This window comes from Zootoca vivipara, chromosome 2 (assembly GCF_963506605.1).
Source record: "Zootoca vivipara chromosome 2, rZooViv1.1, whole genome shotgun sequence".
NCBI classification, from domain to species: Eukaryota; Metazoa; Chordata; class Lepidosauria; order Squamata; family Lacertidae; genus Zootoca; species Zootoca vivipara.
Genome location: NC_083277.1, coordinates 11,075,087 through 11,097,706, shown reverse-complemented (window position 1 = coordinate 11,097,706; position 22,620 = coordinate 11,075,087). Strand labels below are relative to the sequence as shown.

The window sequence follows — 22,620 nt, the reverse complement described above, 5'->3', positions numbered from 1 at the left end:
GGCTGGGGAAGAATCCAGGGGGTCTTCCCCTCTTTCTGCGACCAGCTCCCTTCTCCCCTGGTCTCCCAGGACCAGGTGAGACATGAAGCAGGAGGAGCAAAGACAGACACACCAGTGGAGTCTCAGATTGCTTGGGAAGGATCCGGGCAAGGAGAAGATTTAGGCAGCTGTGGGAAGGCAGAGACCTTCAGACTCTGCAAGTACATCACAGGGGCAAGACCTACTGAAGAAGAATTGAAGAGTGCTCATTAGGCACTCCTAAACAGAACCTGTTTCTTTTAATAAAGAGTTTACTTTCCCTGTGTGGTTTATTGATGGCTCACTTCTAACAACCATGTTACCTGTGACAGCATCTATAGAGATGGGCCCATGTCGCTTCCTGCCAGAGATGCCATAGAGGTTGAACTTGTATCTGTGGGAAGTGGTCAGGTCCTTGATGACGACTGTGCGGGAATCAGCATCAACAGGTACTGCCTGGAGCTTTCCTTCAGCATCCTTGTACTGGATGAGGAAGGAGTCAAATTTCCCAGCAGAGATGGTCCACGAAAGGCGGACACTGTCCTGAGTAACCTCGGAAATGGAAAGATCGCCCAGTGTGGGCTGGACCTCTGTTTTCACCATTGGAGCTAGAACAAATAAGAAGAGCAGCAAAAATGAATGTGAATCATCTTCTTATGTTATGTAATGTGGATGCTAGCCCCCAATTTATTTATTTCACAACATTTATGCAATGTTTGATTGTACTGTACAGTCGTACCTTGGATCCCAAAAAACCTTGGTACTTGGATGTTTTGGCTCCCAAATGCCACAAACCCGGAAGTGAGTGTTCCGTTTTGCGAACTTTCTTTGGAACCCAGACGTCCAACAGGGCTTCTGTGGCTTCCAATTGGCTACAGGAGCTTCCTGCAGCCAATCAGAAGCTGTGCTTTGGTTTCCGAAGGTTTTGGAAGTTGAATGGACTTGTGGAACGGATTCCATTCGACTTCCAAGGTACGACTGTAATAAAACCACCACTATTCGGTTTACAAAAAGTAAATAAACTAAAGCATTAAGATTATCAATATAAGATTGTTTAAAATGCATTTTAAAACATTAAAAAGTGAATTATAATAAACAGTAAGCAAAATGATTAAAACACATGCCAGCATTCCGTATGCTGGATAGGTATGCCTAAATAAAATGTTTACATGTTACAGCCAGGTGCTGAAATGAGTGCAGTGAAGGTGCCTGCCTGATGTCTAAAGGCAGGGAGTTCCAAAGTTTAGGTTCTGCCACAGTAAAAATCAATTTATTACAGGTATGGAATAAGTATCGTGTTCTGCAGCTATGGAGTAAGGCAACGGTACCAGTAGATTCAGCCCCAATATAGCCCTGTTTGTTCAAACAGGTTAGCAAAAGTGGAGTAAAGTTTGGGAAATTATTAAAACTGCAGGTAAGATGTGGAATATAAGAACAACTTTGCAGATCTGCTCATCATCCATAACTGGTACAGAGGTGAGAACTGCAGGATACAAGATATTCACAGTCAAGATAAATCTATACTATATTTATATAGCTATGTTGTAGATATGCATAGGTACTGGGAATGCAGGAGTGAAAGAGTCTCAAAGGAGGATAAAATCAAATGAATAAAACCAGGGAAGAGGGAGGTGTTATACCCTCCCCAGGAATTCTGGGTCCCTGACCTGTGACTGCTTCAGTGGAAATGGGTCCAAGACGCTTCCGTCCAGAGATGCCAAATAGGTTGAACTTATATTTATGGGAGGGCACCAGGCTGGAGACTATGACATCGCGGGAGTCTCTGTTCACAGGCAGTGCCTGAGCTTTGCCCTCTGCATCTCGGTACTGAATGATGAAAGAGTCAAAATCCCCGGACTGGACACTCCAAGACAGACGGACAGTTGTGCTGGTGATGTCAGAGGCTGAGAGCTCCCCCAGACTGGGCTTGGGAGGGGCTGGCTGTTCTGAAGCGGCTAGGGACAGGAAAGAGAGAGGCAGAAGCTTGAACCAATGAGGCTTTGATAAAAGCCTTTATTTCACCTCCACATTATCTTTTATCTAAAAAGGAACAGCCAGGTTAATCTGCAGTGGCAAAAAATTCCAGGCACCCATGCCTGGTCCATTGGAAAAACTCAAGAAGAAACAGTAGCATAAATATATTTCTCAGGTCACAATCCACACCATATCCATATATTTAAAATGCATCTAAGGTCTCCCCACCCTCACCCCCCACCCCAAATCCTGGGTTAAATGGTGTCATTAACCAGCAGAACCACTACTCATTTTCCTTTAAAATCAATGCAGGAACATTGCAGATTTAATTAATACATCAGCCACCAGGGGGAGTAGTGTCTGTTGTGCAGAAGTGTATACAGTAAGGTAATGAAGCAGTGATACTGGGGCTTAGAATACAACAGGTATAGTAGGGCTGCCATACGTCCAGAATTTCTCGGACACAGCCTAACTTTTGTGTCTGGATTTTTCACTTTTTGAAATATAGCAACCCTAAGGTATAGTATTAAAACGCGGGTGGTGCTGTGGTCTAGGGCTTGCCGATCGGAAGGTCGGCGGTTTGAATCCCCACGATGGGATGAGCTCCTGTTGCTTGGTCCCTGTTCCTGCCAACCTAGCAGTTCAAAAGCACGTCAAAGTGCAAGTAGATTAATAGGTGAGCCAGTAAAGTGAGATGAGCGCCGCAACCCCAGAGTCGTCCGCGACTGGACTTAACAGCCAGGGGTCCCTTTATCTTTAAGGTATAGTATATGTGAAATGCTGAATAAAGATTCTGCAAAGGACTGGAGCTCATTGCTAGAGAAGCTACCATGCATGCAGGTCAAGTTCAATCCGCCATATCTACCTATTTATCTACTTGCACTGGCATGCTTTTGAACTGCTAGGTTGGCAGGAGCTCACCCCGTCACAGGGATTCAAACCGCCGACCTTCTGATCAGCAAGCCCAAGAGGCTCAGTTGTTTAGACCACAGTACCACCCACATCCCTTTGCAGGGAAGAGAGTTCAACTAGGGTAAGTGGGGGTGGACAGCCCAGGGAAGAGCCTCTCCCCGACCCCAGAAGGCACATTGCATGGCTTCTCTTAAAACCTTGTGCCTCAGTCTATCCTTTGTCTAAGCATCCTAACACATAAAAGAAAGGCAGTTCAGTTAGGTCATTTTTTTATTTAAAAAAATCCTCCAACATTTCAAAGATAAAAATGACGTATTTGTGAACACATGCACACCCGGACTCATATGAGAATATGAGAAATGGGGGGGGGGGGGAAGGAAAATCAAATATGTCATTTTAATATGTGAAATGTAAGGGGATTTTAAAAAATATATATATTAAAAAATGACTGTTTGGCCAGGAAGTGAGCAGGTGAATTTCTCGAAGTCGGGAAATAGAGAGCTGTGGGATTGGCAGAAATAAAAATTTAAAACATGGATTGAGAAAGTAACAGCAATGGTTAAATTAAATTAAGGGGATCCTTTAAATTAGGGTTAAATTAAAGGTAAAGGTAAAGGGTCCCCTGACCATCAGGTCCAGTCGTGTCCGACTCTGGGGTTGCGGCGCTCATCTCACTCTATAGGCCGAGGGAGCCGGCGTTTGTCCGCAGTCAGCTTCCGGGTCATGTGGCCAGCATGACAAAGCTGCTTCTGGCGAACCAGAGCAGCGCACGGAAATGCTGTTTACCTTCCCGCCGGAGCGGTCCCTATTTATCTACTTGCACTTTGATGTGCTTTCGAACTGCTAGGTGTGCAGGAGCTGGGACCGAGCAACGGGAGCTCACCCTTCTGATCAGCAAGCCCTAGACTCTGTGGTTTAACCCACAGCGCCACCTGGGTCCCTAAATTAAATTAAGGGGGTCCTTTTCTGTGAGCGCATGCTGAGGAAAGGCATGATGCCTGTTGGGAAGTGCAAGAACAGGAGTTAATTTTGTTAGGGTTGAAGTCAACTAGCCAAGAGGGTCATGTGGGGAGGTGTTGCCCAGCAACCAAGCACAGTGGCATGATCCTCACTGAGGTAGTGCATGCTCTTACTGCTGTGTATTTCTGAGGGCGTTTTCTTCTGTATGTTTGGTTGAATGTCTCTGTGCTGTGTGCAGGGCTAGAACTTCGTAAGAAAGACAAAGCTTTGCTGTTCTTTTCTCATCAAATGACACACTCTTTTCTTTCTTTTTTTCTCAGTAAAGCGTTATCAAGACTTTTCTCTCTGGGCTCCGACTGCGTTATTTAAGTAACTTTGCCAACAATGCCATAGTAGATGGGGTCTACTGTTATTATGTGTTTCCCAGTGGCAAGCTGAAATCCAAAACAGAAAAGCATCAGCAAAGCCCACAGCTCTCAAGACGGGCTACTGGGGAGAGGGGAGAGCGATTTGTGTGTGAGAGAGACCTAGAATGAAAAGAGAAATTAGAGAAATGGTTGCTAGGTGGCCCCTGAACCACCAGGGCTGACCTGTGGTGGCCTCTGTAGAGATGGGCCCGAGACGTTTGCGGCCCGAGACGCCGTAGAGGTTGAACCTGTATTTGTGGGAGGGGACCAGATCATGAAGCCGCAGCGAGCGCAGGCCACCATCCACGGGCAAAGCGTGGGGATTGCCATCCGCATCCCGGTACTGGATGATAAAAGAGTCGAAATTCCCAGTCTCTACGGTCCAGGAGAGGAGGACTGATTCTGGGGTGATGTCACGGGCTGACAATTCTCCGAACTTCAGCTGAGTCAGGGCCCCAGGCTGGGTGCCTGGAACAGAGACATGAGATGTCGGATTAAAAATATTTTAACAGTGAAGCTGCAGAGAGCAGTTACTGGCAAATCTTGTCATTTAACACAGATATAAAGAACACAGAAACAGCTGAAAGAAACTGAAAAGAGAAGTTACAGTATTATATAGCACGGCAGCCTTCAATCTTTTCAGACCTGGAACTCACTTTTAACACACATAGATGCACTTGGGGACCATTTCTTAATATATATTTTTTGCTACATGGCGGTACTGCTGCTATTGCAACCCACTTTGGATTAGGCTTCAGCCTGAAAGTGGGCCCTGACCCATCTGCTGAGGGCCAATGACAAAGCACATCTGTTTGTCAATGTTGTTTTCCCCCAAAAAACAAAGCCACACGTTTCAACTGACTTCAGCTTGGTAACAGCTTAATGGTAATGAAGTCCACCCCAAACATTGCTGCTGGCATGTCTCATTTTAGGGTAGACCAGGCATCCACAAACTTCGGCCCTCCAGATGTTTTGGACTACAATTCCCATCTCCCCTGACCACTGGTCCTGCTAGCTAGGGATCATGGGAGTTGTAGGCCAAAACATCTGGAGGGCCACAGTTTGGGGGTGCCTGGGGTAGACTGTGACCCAGCTATGAGACCCAAATTGTTACTTTTGCCATTATAAGAGCTGTTTTTTTGTTTTTTGTTTAAAAGAAGGCTATTAGGTGCCTGTGCATGATTTGGTTGAAACTTGAAGAAGGCCAGAGGTCTTGTGGGTTTAAAGCCCTCGTAATTTGAGCAGCAGCAGTAATTGTTCAAACAAGGAGATATTCCCACATTGGTAGTTGGCCTCCAATACTCACTTGCTGTGAATTGGGACATACTGGGAAGTGATGGAACAGGCCCAAATATGGTAACATGAACAGGGAAAGCAGTTCTGGGATACATATTTCTTTACAGAGAAGCGTGAGACGCCTTGGAGGGTTATCATCCCCTCATGGCCATCAGGGCCTCTCAGGAGGACGACACTCTGAGGAGTTGGGTCTTTCTCAGAGTGCCCCCCACCCAGCCCTAGAGGCCGAGGTGCTTGATCAAGGAGGGAGGGAAAACAGGAGATTGGGGATCAAGCTCTGGCCAGTCCCCAAAAGTCAAGCAAGATGGGCAGGAGAAAGGGCAGGAACACTTTCTCCCAGCAGTGCTAAGAAATCAGGGAAAAGAGCCTGCAGAGCTGGGAAGAGCCTGGAGCCAGTCAAGGGCAGCTGCAGGAATGTTTCCAGTGGCAGGAGGGTGGGGAAGGTTAGGAGGGGAGCAGGCTTGCTTCTCACACAAAAAATGAGAAAACTAGGATTTTGCCTCATGTCTCAAAGGCTTGTAGAACTCCCTCTCTTTAATGAAATATGGGAATCCGGGGATTATGGTTTATCAGGGTCTAAGAGCACAGTCAGGACCCGAGGGGCCTGCAGGTGGGAGATCCTTTGTAGCACAGGCTGAGGCCTAATTGCCTCTGAGGTCATGGACGCTATACAGACGACCAGTGCTTTTTTCTGGGGGGATGCACGGGGATGCATACCCCTAAACATTTTGTGAATCTAAGTTTGGCCTCATTCAGGGGCAGTATTTCAATATGAGTAGGAAAATGAGAGTACCCCTAAACATTTTTAAAAGGGAAAAAAGCACTGCAGATGACTCTCCATTTACATGAGGGTTACGTTCTGGGGATAGTGCATAAAGCCAAAATTGCATACAGTCAAAGCGCATGGGCGGCGGGGGGGGGGAATTGCCAAAGTCTCTCCCCTCCGACACATGCCGCCTTAAAAAAATTTTTTTTGCCAAGCGCATAAGGCTGAATGTGTACAAGTAAATGCGTGCACATTGCGAGTTACTCAGGCCGTGGGGGCAAGGCAGGGCTCATGCGACTGAAAAGAAATTATCTCTACACCGCAAACTGGCACATGCCAGGGACAAGGGTTTGGGCCTAGCTGACGTATTAGTTTTCTACATGGAGGAATAGTTTCATGAGGGAGCTTTCCATCCTGTGAGTCTCCCACTCATACACTCCATTGCGGACTCAAGTGGGGCAGCTGGAGCAAAGCCAAGGCCTTTGGTCTAAACGGGCGTTTGTTGCTGTGGCCCCTGGGAGAGCGTGCCTAGCCAGTTCCTGACAGGCTGGTGCTTGGAGTGCACCCTGTGGCAAATGGCACCGACAAGAACAGGCTGTATTTCCTCTTCCCTCTTCCCTTTAAACAGCTCTCTGAGTGAACGGGGTCTGAAAAAGAGACGGAGCGAGCGCAGTTAGGACTGCCAGGCCGTGGAGCAAGGAGAACCCTTATCTTTCACCCTAGCCCACCTTGCAGGGCTGTTGGAAGGATAAAGCAAGGGAGGAGGAACCTGCTTGGAGGAAGGCTGGGATATAAATACAGTTAACAGTACAGTATAGGGCTTTAACAGGAAAGAATAGTTTGTTAAGCTGAAGTCACAATTCATGTGAGAGGAAGGTTTCTTTCTTTCTTTTTTGAATTACGTTTCTCATAATGCAGCTGCCACCATTCCGCTAAGGAAAGAAAGTGTGTGTGTGTGTGTGTGTGAGAGAGAGAGAGAGAGAGAGAGAACCATAGCTTTCCAAACCAAGAATCCCTGCCCCCCCCCCCAGTGAAGGTGCCATCTGACCTGTGACAGCATCTGTGGAAATGGGACCGAGACGCTTGTGTCCGTAAATGCCATAAAGGTTGAACTTATATCGGTGAGAAGGAGCCAGGTTGGGGACGGTGACGTCACGGGAATCACCATTTAGGGGAAGCACCTGGGGCTTGCCCTCTCTGTCTCTGTACTGAACAAGGAAAGAGTCGAAGTTGCCCGCAGGGATGCTCCAAGAGAGGCTGACGGAGTCGCTGGTGGTCTTGGACACAGAGAGATCCCCGAGCCTGGGCTGAGTTTCCTCGCTTGGTGCTGGTTCTGGGGCTAGAGGGGAAAAGAAGGGTGCAGAGCAGAAAACGAAGTGGTTGTTGTCACAAGCTGAAAGCCTAAAGTGCTGTTAATTTTGTTTCATTAAAAAAAAGAATTGTCAAGATACCTCAACCGGGAGAAACACAATAGAGAATGTCAACCTGCTGGACTGAAATCAGGAGAGGAAGCTGGTGAGTGGAGACGGATTTGAACCATAATTTGGGTGGGTGGGGGGGAGAGGGGATACGGTGCTTGGTGCCCCTTTTAATAACTCTGTGCATTGGACCAAATATAAGAGTATATTCCCTCCTATTTAAAATTGGGGGTCGTGTTATACACGTATAGTGCATGTGGAGGATTTCTTTATTTGGAGTCCCAAAAAATAGGGGTCATGTTATACATGGGGGAGTATTATACACGGAAAAATATGGTAATTTTAAAGGTATGCTTGGGTTCCGTAGAAACTTGTCAGTGGTTCTTTGGTTTGGGCTCCGTCCAGACACCCCTTTTTATTGCACGTTCACGATTTCCTCTCTTGATGTGGATGTGAGCAATCAGAGTTTTCAACATTTCTTGTGCCTGCAAAAAATTTTTGGGGTTTCACACTGACTCATTTCTGATCAGTGCATATCCTGCTCAATATCCTAGCTTTTAAATGTTCTGGTTTATTTTTTCAAAATCTCAATGAGAATGTTAACAAGAGAGCATGTCAATGCTCCACCTGGTACAAAATGCTGCACCTAGACTGTTGATGGGCACATAACTTTGGTACTCAAGAGCTTTCACTGGCTGCACATATGCTACCAAGCCAGGTTCACTGTTCTTACATTAATTTACAATTCCCTTAACATCTTTGTTCCAGGATACCCCAGGGACTACTTAATCCCCTGTATTCCTGCCCAATTACTGAGGCCTTTGGGTGAGTCACGGTTAGTGGCCCCTCCGCAGCTCGGATGCAAGGCTCATATCTACCAGGAGCTGTGCATTCTGTATTATGGGCTCAAAATCAGTGGAACCCCATTCCACTTGATGTCAAGCAAGCCCTATTTAACTTCCAGTGCCTGCTGAAGGTTTTTTTAATGGACTTCTCATTTTGTAGTTTTAACTCATTCTTATTGCACCAAGTTTCTTGCATAAGGGTAAAGGTGAAGGGACCTCTGACCATTACGTCCAGTCGTGACCGACTCTGGGGTTGCGGCACTCATCTCACTTTATCGGCCAAGGGAGCTGGCGTATAGCTTCCAGGTCATGTCGCCAGCATGACAAAGCTGCTTCTGGCGAACCAGAGCAGTGCACAGAAACACCATTTACCTTTGCACCGGAGCGGTACCTATTTATGTACTTGCACTTTGACGTACTTTCGAACAGCTAGGTTGGCAGGAGCAGGGACTGAGCAATGGGAGCTCACCCCATTGCGGGGATTCGAGCCGCCGACCTGGTTGATTGGCAAGCCCTAGGCTCTGTGGTTTAACCCACAGCGCCCCCCCGCGTCCCATCAGTTTCTTGCATAGTTAATTGTAATTTAGTGGTATATAAATTGTCTGCATGAATGAATGAATGTGGAAACCCTGGAAACCCTTCTCTGAAGACTGATGTTTTGAAAACCACCACCTTAGACCAAGGTGGCCTTCTGACCTCTTTGCTACACTTCAAACCTGGGAAAAAAGTTCCCCTTTCACATTCCTTTCCTGCACCTGTTAGGGATACAGGGGCTCTGTCATTTAAAACACCAACAACTCATAGAGGGGGAGCCTTTGTGATTACAGTGTCGATGTGGCCAAAGTGAAAGGCATCCAGGGAGCTACGAACAAGCCTCTGCTGACCTGTGACAGCATCAGTTGAGACAGGCCCAAGGCGCTTAGAGCCAGAGACTCCGAAGATGTTGAATTTGTATCTCTGCGATGGCATGAGGTTGTAGAGGTGGAGGGAGCGCATGGTGCCGTCCACAGGTAACACCTGGAGCTTCCCTGCAGCATCCTTGTACTGGATGAGGAAAGAGTCAAAGCTACCTTCCTGGATGTTCCAGGAGAGGAGAAGAGAGTCTGGGGTGACCTCAGAGACTGTGGCGTCTCCAAGGCTGGGCTGAACTCTTTGGCCTGCGGCTTCTTCGGGCCTCTTCTCCTCCTCACCTGGTGGAGCTGTTTCTGGAGCTATAAGAAGACAGAGGAAGACGGTGGAGGAAGTTGGGATACAGCTTCTAAGAAGGAACATGACCTTGAGGTCAGGGTAGTTTTTTGGTGGAGGCTTCTACCTTTAGCTCCCTTCATGCTTGAGACACAAAGAGCAGCGGGGAGAAATTTCCACATGCACAATTCATGCAAATCGTGCCTACTCTAGGCATCTGTTTTTATATGAGGTCACCCATGTTTTTTCCTGTACGATATCCCACTGGGAGTGACAGAACATCATCAAGTTCCATTGCTCCCAAGCAGCAATGGACCAATCTATCAATTTCAGCTTCTCATTTTTTCAATCTTCAGTTCAGTTCTCCATGTTTCTGTGCCACTTTGCATTTTTTTAAAGCTCCTCATGAAAATTCATCAGCATATTAGTGCGATTTTCTCCTAACATGCACATTTTTCTTTTTAAACTTTTAAAAATCTTTGTCTATGTAATTATATTATGTTAAAGTGTTCACCTGAGCTTTAAAAATATAAAAATACACATTTTCCGTTGCAGTTTCACCTAATCAATGTATTTTTGCAAAGTGTTTCCCCCCTAATACTGTATTTGTATTTCCTGTCAATGCACATTTTTATGTCATTTTCACTAATAAATGCATTTATAATGCACACTTTATGCTAGTAAATGCATTTTTGAATGCATTGCTTGGCTGGAGAACTGCTTTGCATAATTTGGAGAAGTGCCAGCTCCAAAGGATGGCTGCTTTTCAGTTTGCTTCTTGTTTCAGAAGGTGGGAATTGGGTAGGTTCAGATTAAAGTGAGAACTGAACCCAATTTCTGCCCCACCCCTTGCTTCTAGGGGACTTGCTGCATTGCATCCTAAGCATGTGGCACCAAGGAGCCTTGTGGGTGACTTAATTATCCTTTAAAAGGAAATAAAAACATTTTAAAAGATTTTTGCTTTAAAATCCATACAGGAATGGGGTGGAATGGACTGAGTCCTGCTCCCATTCAGAACTGTGATGGACCAGACTTTAATGGTCCCATCCATCCCCAATGAGACTGCTGATCCTCTTGTGATTAGAATGGTATGATTATAGCTGTAATGTGCAGCATCTTGTTTGCTTGGATATGGTATTGATTCAATTGTTTTGCGTTAAATTGTGTTTTTAATTTGTTCATCGCCCACAGAAGGAATGCTGTGGCATGGGACCAAAAATTAGGATTTCATGCCACAGTATACTTTTTGTGGTCGATGAACAAATTTAAAACACAATTTAAAACAAAACAATCCAAGCAATGCTAAATCCAAGCAAACAACCACTCTCAGTATAGAAACAGTCAGGTCCCAGAAGTTCCAGCAAGTTAGGGCACAAGTTCAGGTTGAAGGGAAGTTAGTTCCTCAATAGAGAGGGGCTCCGTTTCTGACATTGCCAATTGCAAAATTTGGATGCATTTGTTAAGCTTCTATGTTAAACCACAAGGTCAAGAAACTGTGTGTGTGTGTGTAACACAGATGCTGTGAATCAGAGGAAGCTGACTTCTGTGCCCATCCAAAACCACATTGTGAAATTTTCATGCATTCTGTTGATCTGAACCCTATCAGGATAGGGCAGGCATCCCCAAACTTTGGCCCTCCAGATGTTTTGGACTACAATTCCCATCATCACTGACCACTGGTCCTGTTAGGTAGGGATCATGGGAGTTGTAGGCCAAAACATCTGGAGGCATAGCTGCCAAGTTTTCCCTTTTCTCACGAGGAAGCCTATTCAGCATAAGGGAATTTCCCTTAAAAAAAGGGATAACTTGGCAGCTATGTCTGGAGGGCTGCAGTTTGGGGATGCCTGGGATAGGGGAATGAGCAGATGATGAGGAAAGAAAGAAAGAAAGACGTGCAGTGATCAGTCCACAGATGGTTTCAGAAACTAGCAGTTGACCTAGAACCTAATAAAAAGGAAAAGTTGAGTTAAGGGATAGGGAGGGTGAAATCATTAGTACTCCCTAGCACCCCAATTTCTCCAGCAGTTGCTGCTGACCTGTTGTCACAGCATTGGCAGAGTTGGGTCCAAAACGCTGGTTTCCATAGATGCCATAGAGATTGAACCTGTATTTGTGGGAGGGGACCAGGTTGGAGACAATGACCTCGCGGGAACCCCCTCCTACAGGAAGTGCCTGGGGTCTTCCCTCTGCATCCTTGTACTGGACAGAGAAAGAATCAAAGCTTCCTTCGGGGACGCTCCATGAAAGACGGGCAGCGTTACTGGTGACCTCCGAGACCGAGAGCTGTCCCAGGCGAGGTTCCACCTTTCCTTCCACCGCTTGCACGTCAGGATCTGTGGCTAGAGTTAAAACGAAGATGGTGAGGGAGAGAATGCTGCTGGGGTATCTTTGCAATGGATGTTTCTTGCCTTCTACAGGTCTCTCCAGTTTTAGGAGGAGGAGGGAAGCATGCTAGCACAATAGATAGGGAAATATGGGAAACTGTGACATGCAGTTGGAAACTTCCCACATCTACATGCAAGCTGCCAGGAATTTCTAGGGCTAGATGTGGGGTGTCTGTATGCTGCCCCCCCCCAGTGATCTATCAAGGCTTCATGCTAGTGTGTTCCTTGCACAATAAAGTCGTCAAGGCTTGGACAACGGCACCAGAGTGGGATGGGAGAGGAGCCAGGCACCAGAGTGGGATGGGAGAGGAGCCAGACACCAGAGGGATAAGCCAAGAATGGTGGTGTCTTGTGTCTGTTGGGTGTGGTGGTGCGTAAGGCAGGAGGCCAACAGTAGGTGGAGCCAGAGGAAATGACAAGCAGAGCCAACATATTCTAGATTTGTTCCCATCCTCCTTCCTGCCGTGGGAGACAAGAGCAATGCAACAGCTGAGGAGGAGGAGAAAGCTGACAGCTTGTGCCACCATGTGGGGTGGTTGTAAGACGACAGACAGGTGGGGGTAGCTGAGGACAGGTGGAGTCCAATGGGGCAGTGGCTTGTTTGCCCTATAATGGGAGGAACAAGCAGGAAAGGAAGCAGGAAAGGAAGAAAGCAGGACAGGCACTGATCCTCCCCGAGGGTTTTAGTGACCTAATAAAATGTAATAATGGGGAAAAGATCAGTTAGAGTGTGGAAGGTGAAATCATTAGTACACCGCCCCCTCAATTTCTCCCGGACTTGCTGCTGACCTGTCATCTCAGCAGTGGCAGATAGGGGTCCAAAACGCTGGTTTCCAGAGATACCATAGAGATTGAACTTGTATTTGTGAGAGGGGACCAGGTTGGAGACAATGACCTCACGGGAGCCCCCTCCTACAGGAAGTGCCTGTGGCTTTCCCTCTGCGTCTCTGTACTGGACAGAGAAAGAATCAAAGCTTCCTTCGGGGACGCTCCATGAGAGACGGGCAGCGTCGCTGGTGACCTCCGAGACCGAGAGCTGTCCCAAGCGGGGTTCCCTTCCGGTAGAGTCCTCTGCACCCACCTCCTCTCTCTTTAGCTGTGTTGCTGCGAGAATTAAAGCAGAAATGGCAAGTGAGGGACCGATGCAGGGATAACATTGCAGTGGGCATTGGCCTTCAGATATTCTACCAGAGGGGAGTGTATACGACACATAAATGCAATAAATAAAACAAAATAAGTACCCCAAGGACCAGAGACAAATCTGTTAATCTTGGTATCTCTCAGTTTCCAATTTTTCAAATCCTGGATTCAGTTCTCCACACTTCTGTGGCAATTTGCACATTTTAAACACTCGTGACAATTCAGCGGTGCTGCTTTGGGAAGAGCAAATGAGGTAGGGCCAAATCTGCATCGCTGGGGGTTAGACTAGATCAGGTACCCCCAAACTTCGGCCCTCCAGATGTTTTGGACTACAATTCCCATCATATCTGACCACTGGCCCTGTTAGCTAGGGATCATGGAAGTTGTAGGCCAAAACATCTGGAGGGCCGCAGTTTGGGGATGCCTGGACTAGATGACCCTAGAGCAGGCATAGGCAACCTTGGCTCTCCAGATGCTTTGGAACTACAACTCCCATGATCCCTAGCTAAACAGGGCCAGTGGTCAGGGACTACTCTTGAGTAGAACGTAGTCGGCTACGACCCCACATGTTTCCAGTGCTCCCTCATTTGAAGGGAACTAAAACTAAGGGAATTTATCACTGCTTGGAGAAATGGGGAGTGGGTAGCCATGGCTGGCACCTAACGGAGTTGTCCCATTAACACAAGGACTTCCATTTGCACCATGAAACTTCCATTCCAGCATGATGGAGGGGGGGGAGTGTTCTTGCGCTCAGTCCTGTTTGTGGGCTTCCCATGGGCATAGCTGTCAAGTTTTCCCTTTTCTCATGAGGAAGCCTATTCAGCATAAGGGAATTTCCCTTAAAAAGGGGAGAACTTGACAGCTATGCCCATGGGCACCTGGTTGGCCCTGTGAGAACAGGTCACTTGGCTATATGGCCTGATCCAGCAGATTCTTCTTCTGCTATGTTCTCACACTGCTCCAGAGATTCGGGAGAACATTCAAGGAGAGAGGGAGAAGGCCCACTGCACAAGGGGACATTCTCACGCTAACAAAATGACTTTGTTGGCTACAACTGAATATCTATATCTATCTATATTTGGATCTGCCAACTGAAGATAATACTTTGCTCAATGGATGGAGTAGGTTCTGGCCCATGTGTTGCTCTTGGGACCAGCTTATTTTGAGGGTCACCTTACCCCATATGTGCCCACTATGTGGAACTGACACTTTTACATTCTGTAGTAGTTAGAAATTGATATTTTTGTGTGGCAGGAGCTGCTTTTTAGGACTCCTTGCCCGTTGATTTTTGGCAGGTGCCTCCGTTGTACTGTTGTTGTTTTAATTAATTTATACTTTTCAGATATATACATTTCATTGATTTTACAGTCATTTTGACATTTTAAAACTTGACTTCCTTCCCCCTTTCTGCGGTTCCTTAAATTTATTTTCAATATCTTCTGCATATCTAAACTAAATTAACTTTCTCATTTATTTATCTTCTTTATGTAGCTGCAGTTTAGAACAGCAATCCTGCCAGTGTTTTTAACTGTTTACAATTTGTCTGTAAATATTCAGTAAATCGCCTCCATTGTACTGTTTGTGACACCTGCTAAAAATCTTTTTCTTTAGGTAGCCTTCCTAGACATGTAAACTATATGATGCACATCTGTTTTGAAAAGTTAATCTATATTTTGATAATTTTGTTGTGTTTTCCATTTCAGAAAATCTGCTTGTATTGCTATTGATGAAAATCTGACTTTATGTAAACTGCTTAGATGTTTGTTTGTTTTTTAAAGTAATTAAATGGTATCTGAAATAGTATCTGCTGCTGTTCCTTATACTTTCTTTCTCACCATCTTGCCAGATAGAAGGCCAGATGCAAAGAAAGATGGACTTCCTGTTTGGCAGGGGGTTGGACTGGATGGCCCTTGTGGTCTCTTCCAACTCTATGATTCTGACTTTCCTGCCGGTTCATTTTCTGAAAAAGAGATCTGCAACCAAAGCAGTAAGAAAGGGAAAGCGGGGGGAGGAAAAAGAGCACTGGAGAAAACAGCTGTCTTGAAACTACAGAGAGAATGGCACCCATTTTTAGATCCTCTGCTGACCTGTGACAACAATGACTGAGATTGGGCCAAAGCGCCTCCGTCCAGACAAGCCAAAGAGGTTGAACTTATATCTGTAGGAAGGCACCAAGTAGTAAATCACAACAGAGTTGGTCTCCTTATCTACAGGCAGTGCCTGTGGTTTATTGTCAGCATCCTTGTACTGGACCAGGAAGGAGTCAAAGATCCCAGAGGGGACATCCCAAGAGAGGCGGACAGAATCGCTGGTGACATCAGAAGCAGAGAGCTGCCCAAAGTCAGACCCTGGAGGTGGCGTTCCTCTTTCCCCCCTCTCTGTCACTGGTGTCAACGGAGCTGTAAAAAAAAGGAAAGTCAACAGTAGATGTTGGCGGAGCACCCTTTCCATGATCAACAAACGTCTGGCTGTGAGGGGTGCAAAACTGTACAGTAGATTGCACTTCAGGAAGAGGAAAATACTAGACAGACATACAGTAGTTTTATTGATCTTGGTTGCAGGGTGTTTAAATAACTTGGAATACTATGTGAGGCTCTGGTCACCTCAAAAAGAGCATTGTAAAGGTTCAGGAAAGAGCAACCAAAATGATGACAAGGATGGAGCAAATTCATTTCTTTAAACATCCTCATGAAAATTCATCTGCATCTTAGTGCAAAATTCTCTTCATATACACATTTTTGTACGCTTTTGCGTACAGGACACATTTTAGCAAGTGCAATTTCCCCTAACATAATGCAATTATTGTGTGGTATTTTCACCACACAATATGTGAAATTTTATCCACACTTTATTCCAGTATATGCATTCTTGTACAGACTGCTTGGCTTTAAAATCCATAGAAGTGTGAATTTCGAGGGATGGCTGTGTATTGGCTCGCATCTTGTTTTGGGAAGTGTGACTTCGGTAGTTTCACTTCAGAATGCAAACAGAATGGACTTTCTCCCCAATCCCATGTCTAATCTACTAAAAGAAAATGGAAAACAGTGGAAATCCTCCCAGCAGAGGCGTGAACAGCCATTTCGCTTTGGTTACATCCACAGCATACATTTAAAGCACTTACTAGACCACTTTAGCAGTCATGGAGAATCCTGCGGACTGCAGTTTGTTAAGAGTGCTGACCTCACAGAATTAGAGTTCCCAGCACCCTTAAACTACAGTTCCCAGAGTGATAGTGCTGTGGGTGTGACTTTTCTCTCTAGGAGTTGGGCAAGGGCCTTGTGTGTGCACTGCTGACCTGTGGAGGCATCAGTGGATATGTGGCCAAGCCGCTCGCCACCAGAGATTCCATAAAGGTCAAATCGGTATCGCTGGGAAGGAGACAGGTTAGAGACTGTGACCTCACGGGAACCACCGTCCACAGGCATGGTCTGCACCTCGTCCTCTCCATCTTCGTACTGAACAAGGAAGGAGTCAAAATTCCCAGTTGGGACACTCCAGGAAAGACTGATTGAATTGCTGTTAGCTTCTGAGACTGAGAGCTGCCCCAAGCTAGGCTCACTCTCTTCATCATCTTTGTCTTCTTCTCCCTCCTTGTTGTCCTCCTCGGCTTCAGCTAAAAGAAAAAATGGGGAGTGGGAACAAGGCAAAAGGTCCTGCCGTTGTGAGAAATGAACCACCAGGATCATTTTGCTATGAAGTACAGGGAGGAAAGCATGAACAGACTAACACATCCTGATGGGAGAAAATTCCTGCAAGAAGATAACAGGCAAATAAGGCAGCGAATGTGCATTTGTGGCAGAGTTCCTTCAGCACAGCTGCTTATAACACTGTCCATTATAGGAGGGAGGAAATGGGAAATTAGGGAATAGGGAAAAGGAGAGAACTACTTTCAGGCTGCATGCACACTCTAATTTACTCTGCATCTAGAGCGCTCCTGCCGCTGGTTTGGGTAGAGGGATACACATGATGTTAGCCTTGATCCATATCTATCCTATATCTTCCCCGTCATTGCTTAGGATATACAGGTACTGCATTTCCCCCAAGCCAGCTTTGATCCATACCGAGAAAAAGAACAGCACAGCCTCATTGTAAATCAGTAATTGTGTGCACAACCATAGTCCAATAGTTCGTATTTTAAAACATTTTTTTTTTTGCAAAACGTGCCCCCTCTATAAATCAGAAAGCATTGCCTCCTCACAATGACAGCAGACTCTTTGAGAGACGTCCATGAAACTTCTGTGGATCAGGAACTGGTTAAGTAGCAGGAAGCATAAGACTAAACATTCTCCAAATGGAGAAAAGTAGAAAGTGGAGTCCCACGAGGAAGAGTATTGGGACCTGTGCTTTTTGACTTGTTTCTAAACAATTGAGAGTTAGGTGTGAGCAGTGAGGTGGCCAATTTTGCTGAGGATACGGAATTGTTCAGAGAGCTTCAAACAAAAAGAGATTGGGAAGAGCTCCAAAAGGACCTCTCCAAACGGAATGAATGGGCAGTAAAGTGGCAAGGGCAATTTAACGTAAGCCAGTATAAAGTACTGGATGTCAGGGCAAAAAATAATAATCTTGATTTCACATATACACTCGTGGGGACTGAACTGGCATTGACAGGCCCGGAACGAGACCTTGGGGATGTAGTGGATAGCTTGATGAAGATGTCGGCCCCCTGTGTGGCAGCTGTGGGAAAAGGCAAATTGTAAATGGAAGTGGGATGATGCAGACACAGCTTAGAAGGCAAGAGGATGTCAGTGAGAGAATTTGCTTCCTCCTTTCTGCCCCTAAAACAGAAAAAGAGAGAGAATACTTCTGCTGACCTGTGGTGGCTTCAGAGGAAATAGGGCCAAGGCGCCTGCGGCCAATTACCCCATAGAGATTGAACTTGTATCTATGGGAAGAAACCAGGTTGGGGACAGTGACCTCCCGAGCAACTCCTTCCACGGTCAGCGCCTGGGATTTGCCCTCTGCATCCTTGTACTGGATCAGGAAGGAGTCAAAGTCCCCAGTGGGGACTGTCCAGGAGAGAAGAGCAGAATTGCTGGTGACCTCTGAGACAGAGAGCTCTTCCAGGCTGGGCTTCACTGGGCCTTCGCCAGACACTGCAGCTGCTGAAAACCAAGAGATTAAAAACAAACAGGAATTAAATCTGTGTTCAGCTAGTACACTGGGTTCAGAGGCAAATAAATTAGACTCGAAGCTCAGAGTGCCGAGTTCAAATTCCATCACCGCCAGGGATTTTCATAATTGACATGTAAGAAGCACAGCTGAGGCTGCAAGTCTGAGACAGGGCAGGTGCTATCTAGAGCCTTAAACTGCTTTAGGAGTTGCTCCCTCCTCTTGAGGAACTTAGCTCACAAATTTGCCTCCACAGGAGGAAAAATAATTAACTTCCCCTTGTTAACTTTCTGCTCAAAATCTCACACATAGAATGAAACTCCACCCAAACTGCTTCTTTAGGGCCAGCACCAGGAGTCAGGGCAAACTGTCGGCTGATACCCCTACCCCCTCCGCCAGCAGCATTGGCCTGCTTCGCCCCCTCCTTTCCCCTGTGGTGCCAAGCTCATCTAGTTGCAGGTAGGCCAGGGTGGCCCAGTAGTAGTGGGGCCAGCCAAAGAAGGGTGAGGCCTGGTTGACCGGACTCACCGGCAGAGGGACCACTGGAATTTTCCCATGATGCAATGACATGCATTGCAGGCATTGCCTTGAGGGAAACTTAAATGGCAGCGGTGCTGGTGAGTGTAGTTCTATAGGGTGGAATATAGGGTGGCAATGACCAGAGCCAGAATAATCCTGGTCAGGCCCTAAGAGCAAGAGGAACTCCATTTTGTATATTCAATTCTAAATCTCTCTGCCTCTGATAGAAAGAATATAGGGTGGAATATAGGGTGGCAATGACCAGGGCCAGAAAGCAAACAGGCACAACATGTTTGCACATCTAATGCAAAGATCTAACCACACACAGCACTTCTAAGAAATTCTAGCTACACCACATTTTGTTCCTTTGTTCCATCCTGTCTAGCATAAACCACAAGAGCACATCCTGTATAAGCTTTGTAATTTACATGGGGGTGGCGCTGGGGTAAGTTTTGTTATAAAAGCACTCTGTGTATGCCCATGGGTCGGGCAGAATGAGAAACTCATTCTCACTGCCACCATTTATTGCAATAAATGTTTTAATAAATCTGTTTTATAATATGTACAACTGCCTGAGATTTCGTCTGGTCAATTTGGGAAGCCAGTCATCCACCTTACAGTTCAACATCAGGCAAAAATACAAATAAAATCAAAGGGGCCTCCTAAGTGACCCAGTTTCTGCAACCTTGGCAGAACCTTCCATGCTTCCAATATTTACCTCACTATTGCCTGTATTAGCAGCAGGCCTGGCAAATTTTCATTTTGAAAAGAGACCATTGAGTCTTTAATGTGGATCTGCATATACATTTTTTTTGTCTGAAATATGTGAAATAACTTAATATAGCCAGACACATGCCGAGGGAGGTTACAGGTAGGTAGCCGTGTTGGTGTGCCGTGGTCGAAACAAAATAAAAAAATTCTTTCCAGTAGCACCTTAGAGAACAAGTAAGTTTGTCATTGGTATGAGCTTTCGTGTGCATGCACACTTCTTCAGATACCATTCTTCAGATATCTGAAGAAGTGCATGCACATGAAAGCTCATACCAATGACAAACTTAGTTGGTCTCTAAGGTGCTACTGGAAAGAATTTTTTTATGCCAAGAGAGGGACAGACTTGATACTTTCAGTTTCTCTCTGTTTCCCATTTCCCCTAATCTTCGGTTTTCCGAATTTCTGCATCAGTTTCTAATAATTTTTTTAAAGCCTGTGTGAGAATTTGCCTGCATTTTAGCATGCCTTCTTCCAATGCACATACAGAAAACACCCGATTTGCGCAGGGGTTGCGTTCTAGGGTCATTACGCATGATGGCAGAGCATGTATATGCCCACCCTAGTTCCCCCCCCTTTCCCTGCCATTTCCGGGCTCTCAGCAATGCACATGTGCATGGTTGTGTGTGCTTTGAATGCGTGCAAAATGGTTGTTGCCAGTGTTAAATTTGTATGACATTTTACCTAATATACACATTTTAAGGTATATTTCAGCCAACATAACTACATTTTCGTACGTTATTTTCTTGAGCATAGGCATTTTAATTCACACTCCCCCCCCAAAAAAAATCTGCACATGTTTGTGTGCACATTATTTGGTTGTCTTGGTTTCATACACACTGCAACATTTGGAAGAGTGCAGATTTTGAAGGGTAGTTGTGTTTCGCTTTGTGTGTCATTTTGGGAAGTGCAAATTAAGTAGCTTTTCATTAAAATATGAACTGAACCAAATCTACACCACCACCCCAATGCCAAAGAGCCATGTGCTGACCTGTGACTGTGTCGGCAGAGACAGGGCCAAGGCGTTTGCGCCCTACAATCCCGTAGAGGTTGAACTTGTATCGCCGGGCAGGAGACAGGCCAGAGATGGTGGTCTCATAGGTGCCTCCATCCAAGGGCAGCTGCTGTGCTTTGCCTTCAGCATCCTTGTACTGGACTAAGAAGGAATCAAATCTCCCGGCCAGAACAGTCCAGGAGAGGCGGGCAGACTCACTGGTGACATCAGAGACAGAGAGTTCTCCCAAGGTTGGTGCAGCCAGCAATTCTGCAACTGGTAGAGTAGAGAACAGAGAAAGAGAGAACAAAAAATGAATAATTTGTAAGCACCAACTTGGCTCCTGTGATCAACTTATTTATCATTCAATAGGTGGTTCTTCAGGCAGTGGCATGTAAGATCGGCAGGAATCAAAAGAATTGAAGAAGATCCCTGCTGGATCCGGCCAGTGGCCCATTCTAGCCCAGAATCCTGTTCCCACAGTGGCCAGCCAGATGTCTATGGGAAACCAGCAGCAATTTCCACCCAGTGATATTCAGGGGAATATACTGCTATCAACAGTGAAGGGAGAACATAGACATCAGGGTTAGTGTATTGTTTAAAACAATACAGCGGTAAGGTAAAGGTAAAGGGACCCCTGACCATTAGGTCCAGTCGTGACTGACTCTGGGGTTGCGATGCTCATCTTGCGTTATTGGCCGAGGGAGCCGGCGTACAGCTTCCAGGTCATGTAGCCAGCAAGACAAAGCCGCTTCTGGCGAACCAGAGCAGCACACGGAAACGCCGTTTACCTTCCCGCTGGAGCAGTACCTATTTATCTACTTGCACTTTGATGTGCTTTCAAACTGCTAGGTGGGCAGGGGCTGGGACCGAGCAACAGGAGCTCACCCAGTCGCGGGGATTCGAACCGCTGACCTTCTGATCGGCAAGCCCTAGGCTCAGTGGTTTAACCCACAGCGTAAGGTAGTAAGAAGCTATCTTTGCTGAGTTGGACCATTGGTCCATCTAGCTCAGTTGTATCCAGACTGACTGCTAGCAGCTCTCCAGGGTATCAGGCAAGAAATCTTTCCCAGCCCTACCAATAGTCCCAAAGCATGGGAGCTGCCACAATGAAAGCCTGACTCCCTGCAAATGCAGAATGAAGATTATTATTATTATTTATTAAATTTGTATACCGCCCCTCATCTGAAGATCACAACAGAAAAAGTACAAAATGGGAACATAAAATACATAATGAAACAAACCAATAATTGCCCCTCCCACAAACACATTTAAAAAGCCATAGAAAGTTAATCAGATGAATGCCTTGTTGAAGAGGAACATTTTCACCTAGTGCCTAAAGATATGTAATGATGGCACCAGGGGAGCTTCCTGGGGGAGAGCATTCCACAAACGGGGAGCCTCCGAAGCAAGGACCCCTACTCATGTTGCCACCCTCTGGACTCCTTGTATAGGAGGCACACGAAGAAGGGATGATGGTCACAGGGTTTGGACAATCCCTGAGAGAACCCTACGTGGGCTCAGCCACTATCTTTGCATGAAAATAGATCGTGGAAAAGGGCCCCAGCTCTTCAAGTGAAGCTGACCTGTGGTGGCATCTGTGGAGATGGGGCCGTGGCGCTTGCGGCCAGTGAGTCCATAAAGGTTGAACTTGTATCTGCGGGAAGGAACCAGATTGGGGACGATGGTCTCGCGGAAGGCTCCCTCCACTGGGATTGCCTGAGGTTTGCCCTCGGCGTCCTTGTACTGGATCAGGAAAGAGTCAAAGTTCCCCGTGGGGACAGTCCAGGAGAGACGGATGGAATCAGTGGTGATATCCAGGGCCGAGAGCTCTCCCAAGCTTGGCTGAGGAGCTGGCGTTGTTGGTAGTACAGCTGAAAAACGGAGAAATAGAGAAAGTGCATCTTAAGGGATGGGGGAAGCAA

At 46.2% G+C, this 22,620-nt stretch overlaps 1 protein-coding gene across 10 annotated transcripts in view; it reads right to left on the bottom strand.

Annotated features, from left to right (window-relative positions):
- The window catches only part of TNXB (tenascin XB), a 123,639-nt gene that overhangs the window by 20,603 nt on the left and 80,416 nt on the right, over positions 1–22,620 (bottom strand). For 6 of the 10 annotated variants that reach the window (XM_035107281.2, XM_035107287.2, XM_035107294.2 and 3 more), the window contains 12 exons: positions 22,282–22,569; positions 20,693–20,971; positions 18,117–18,407; positions 16,601–16,918; positions 15,393–15,704; positions 12,955–13,269; positions 11,818–12,120; positions 9,481–9,807; positions 7,382–7,672; positions 4,455–4,739; positions 1,686–1,973; positions 342–626 (listed from right to left, as the gene is read on the bottom strand). In XM_035107281.2, coding sequence (XP_034963172.2) covers positions 342–626; positions 1,686–1,973; positions 4,455–4,739; positions 7,382–7,672; positions 9,481–9,807; positions 11,818–12,120; positions 12,955–13,269; positions 15,393–15,704; positions 16,601–16,918; positions 18,117–18,407; positions 20,693–20,971; positions 22,282–22,569 — 3,582 coding nt within the window. The remainder of the gene's footprint in view (positions 1–341; positions 627–1,685; positions 1,974–4,454; positions 4,740–7,381; positions 7,673–9,480; positions 9,808–11,817; positions 12,121–12,954; positions 13,270–15,392; positions 15,705–16,600; positions 16,919–18,116; positions 18,408–20,692; positions 20,972–22,281; positions 22,570–22,620) is intronic. The other 4 variants (XM_035107284.2, XM_060269919.1, XM_035107290.2 and 1 more) reach the window with 4 other exon arrangements.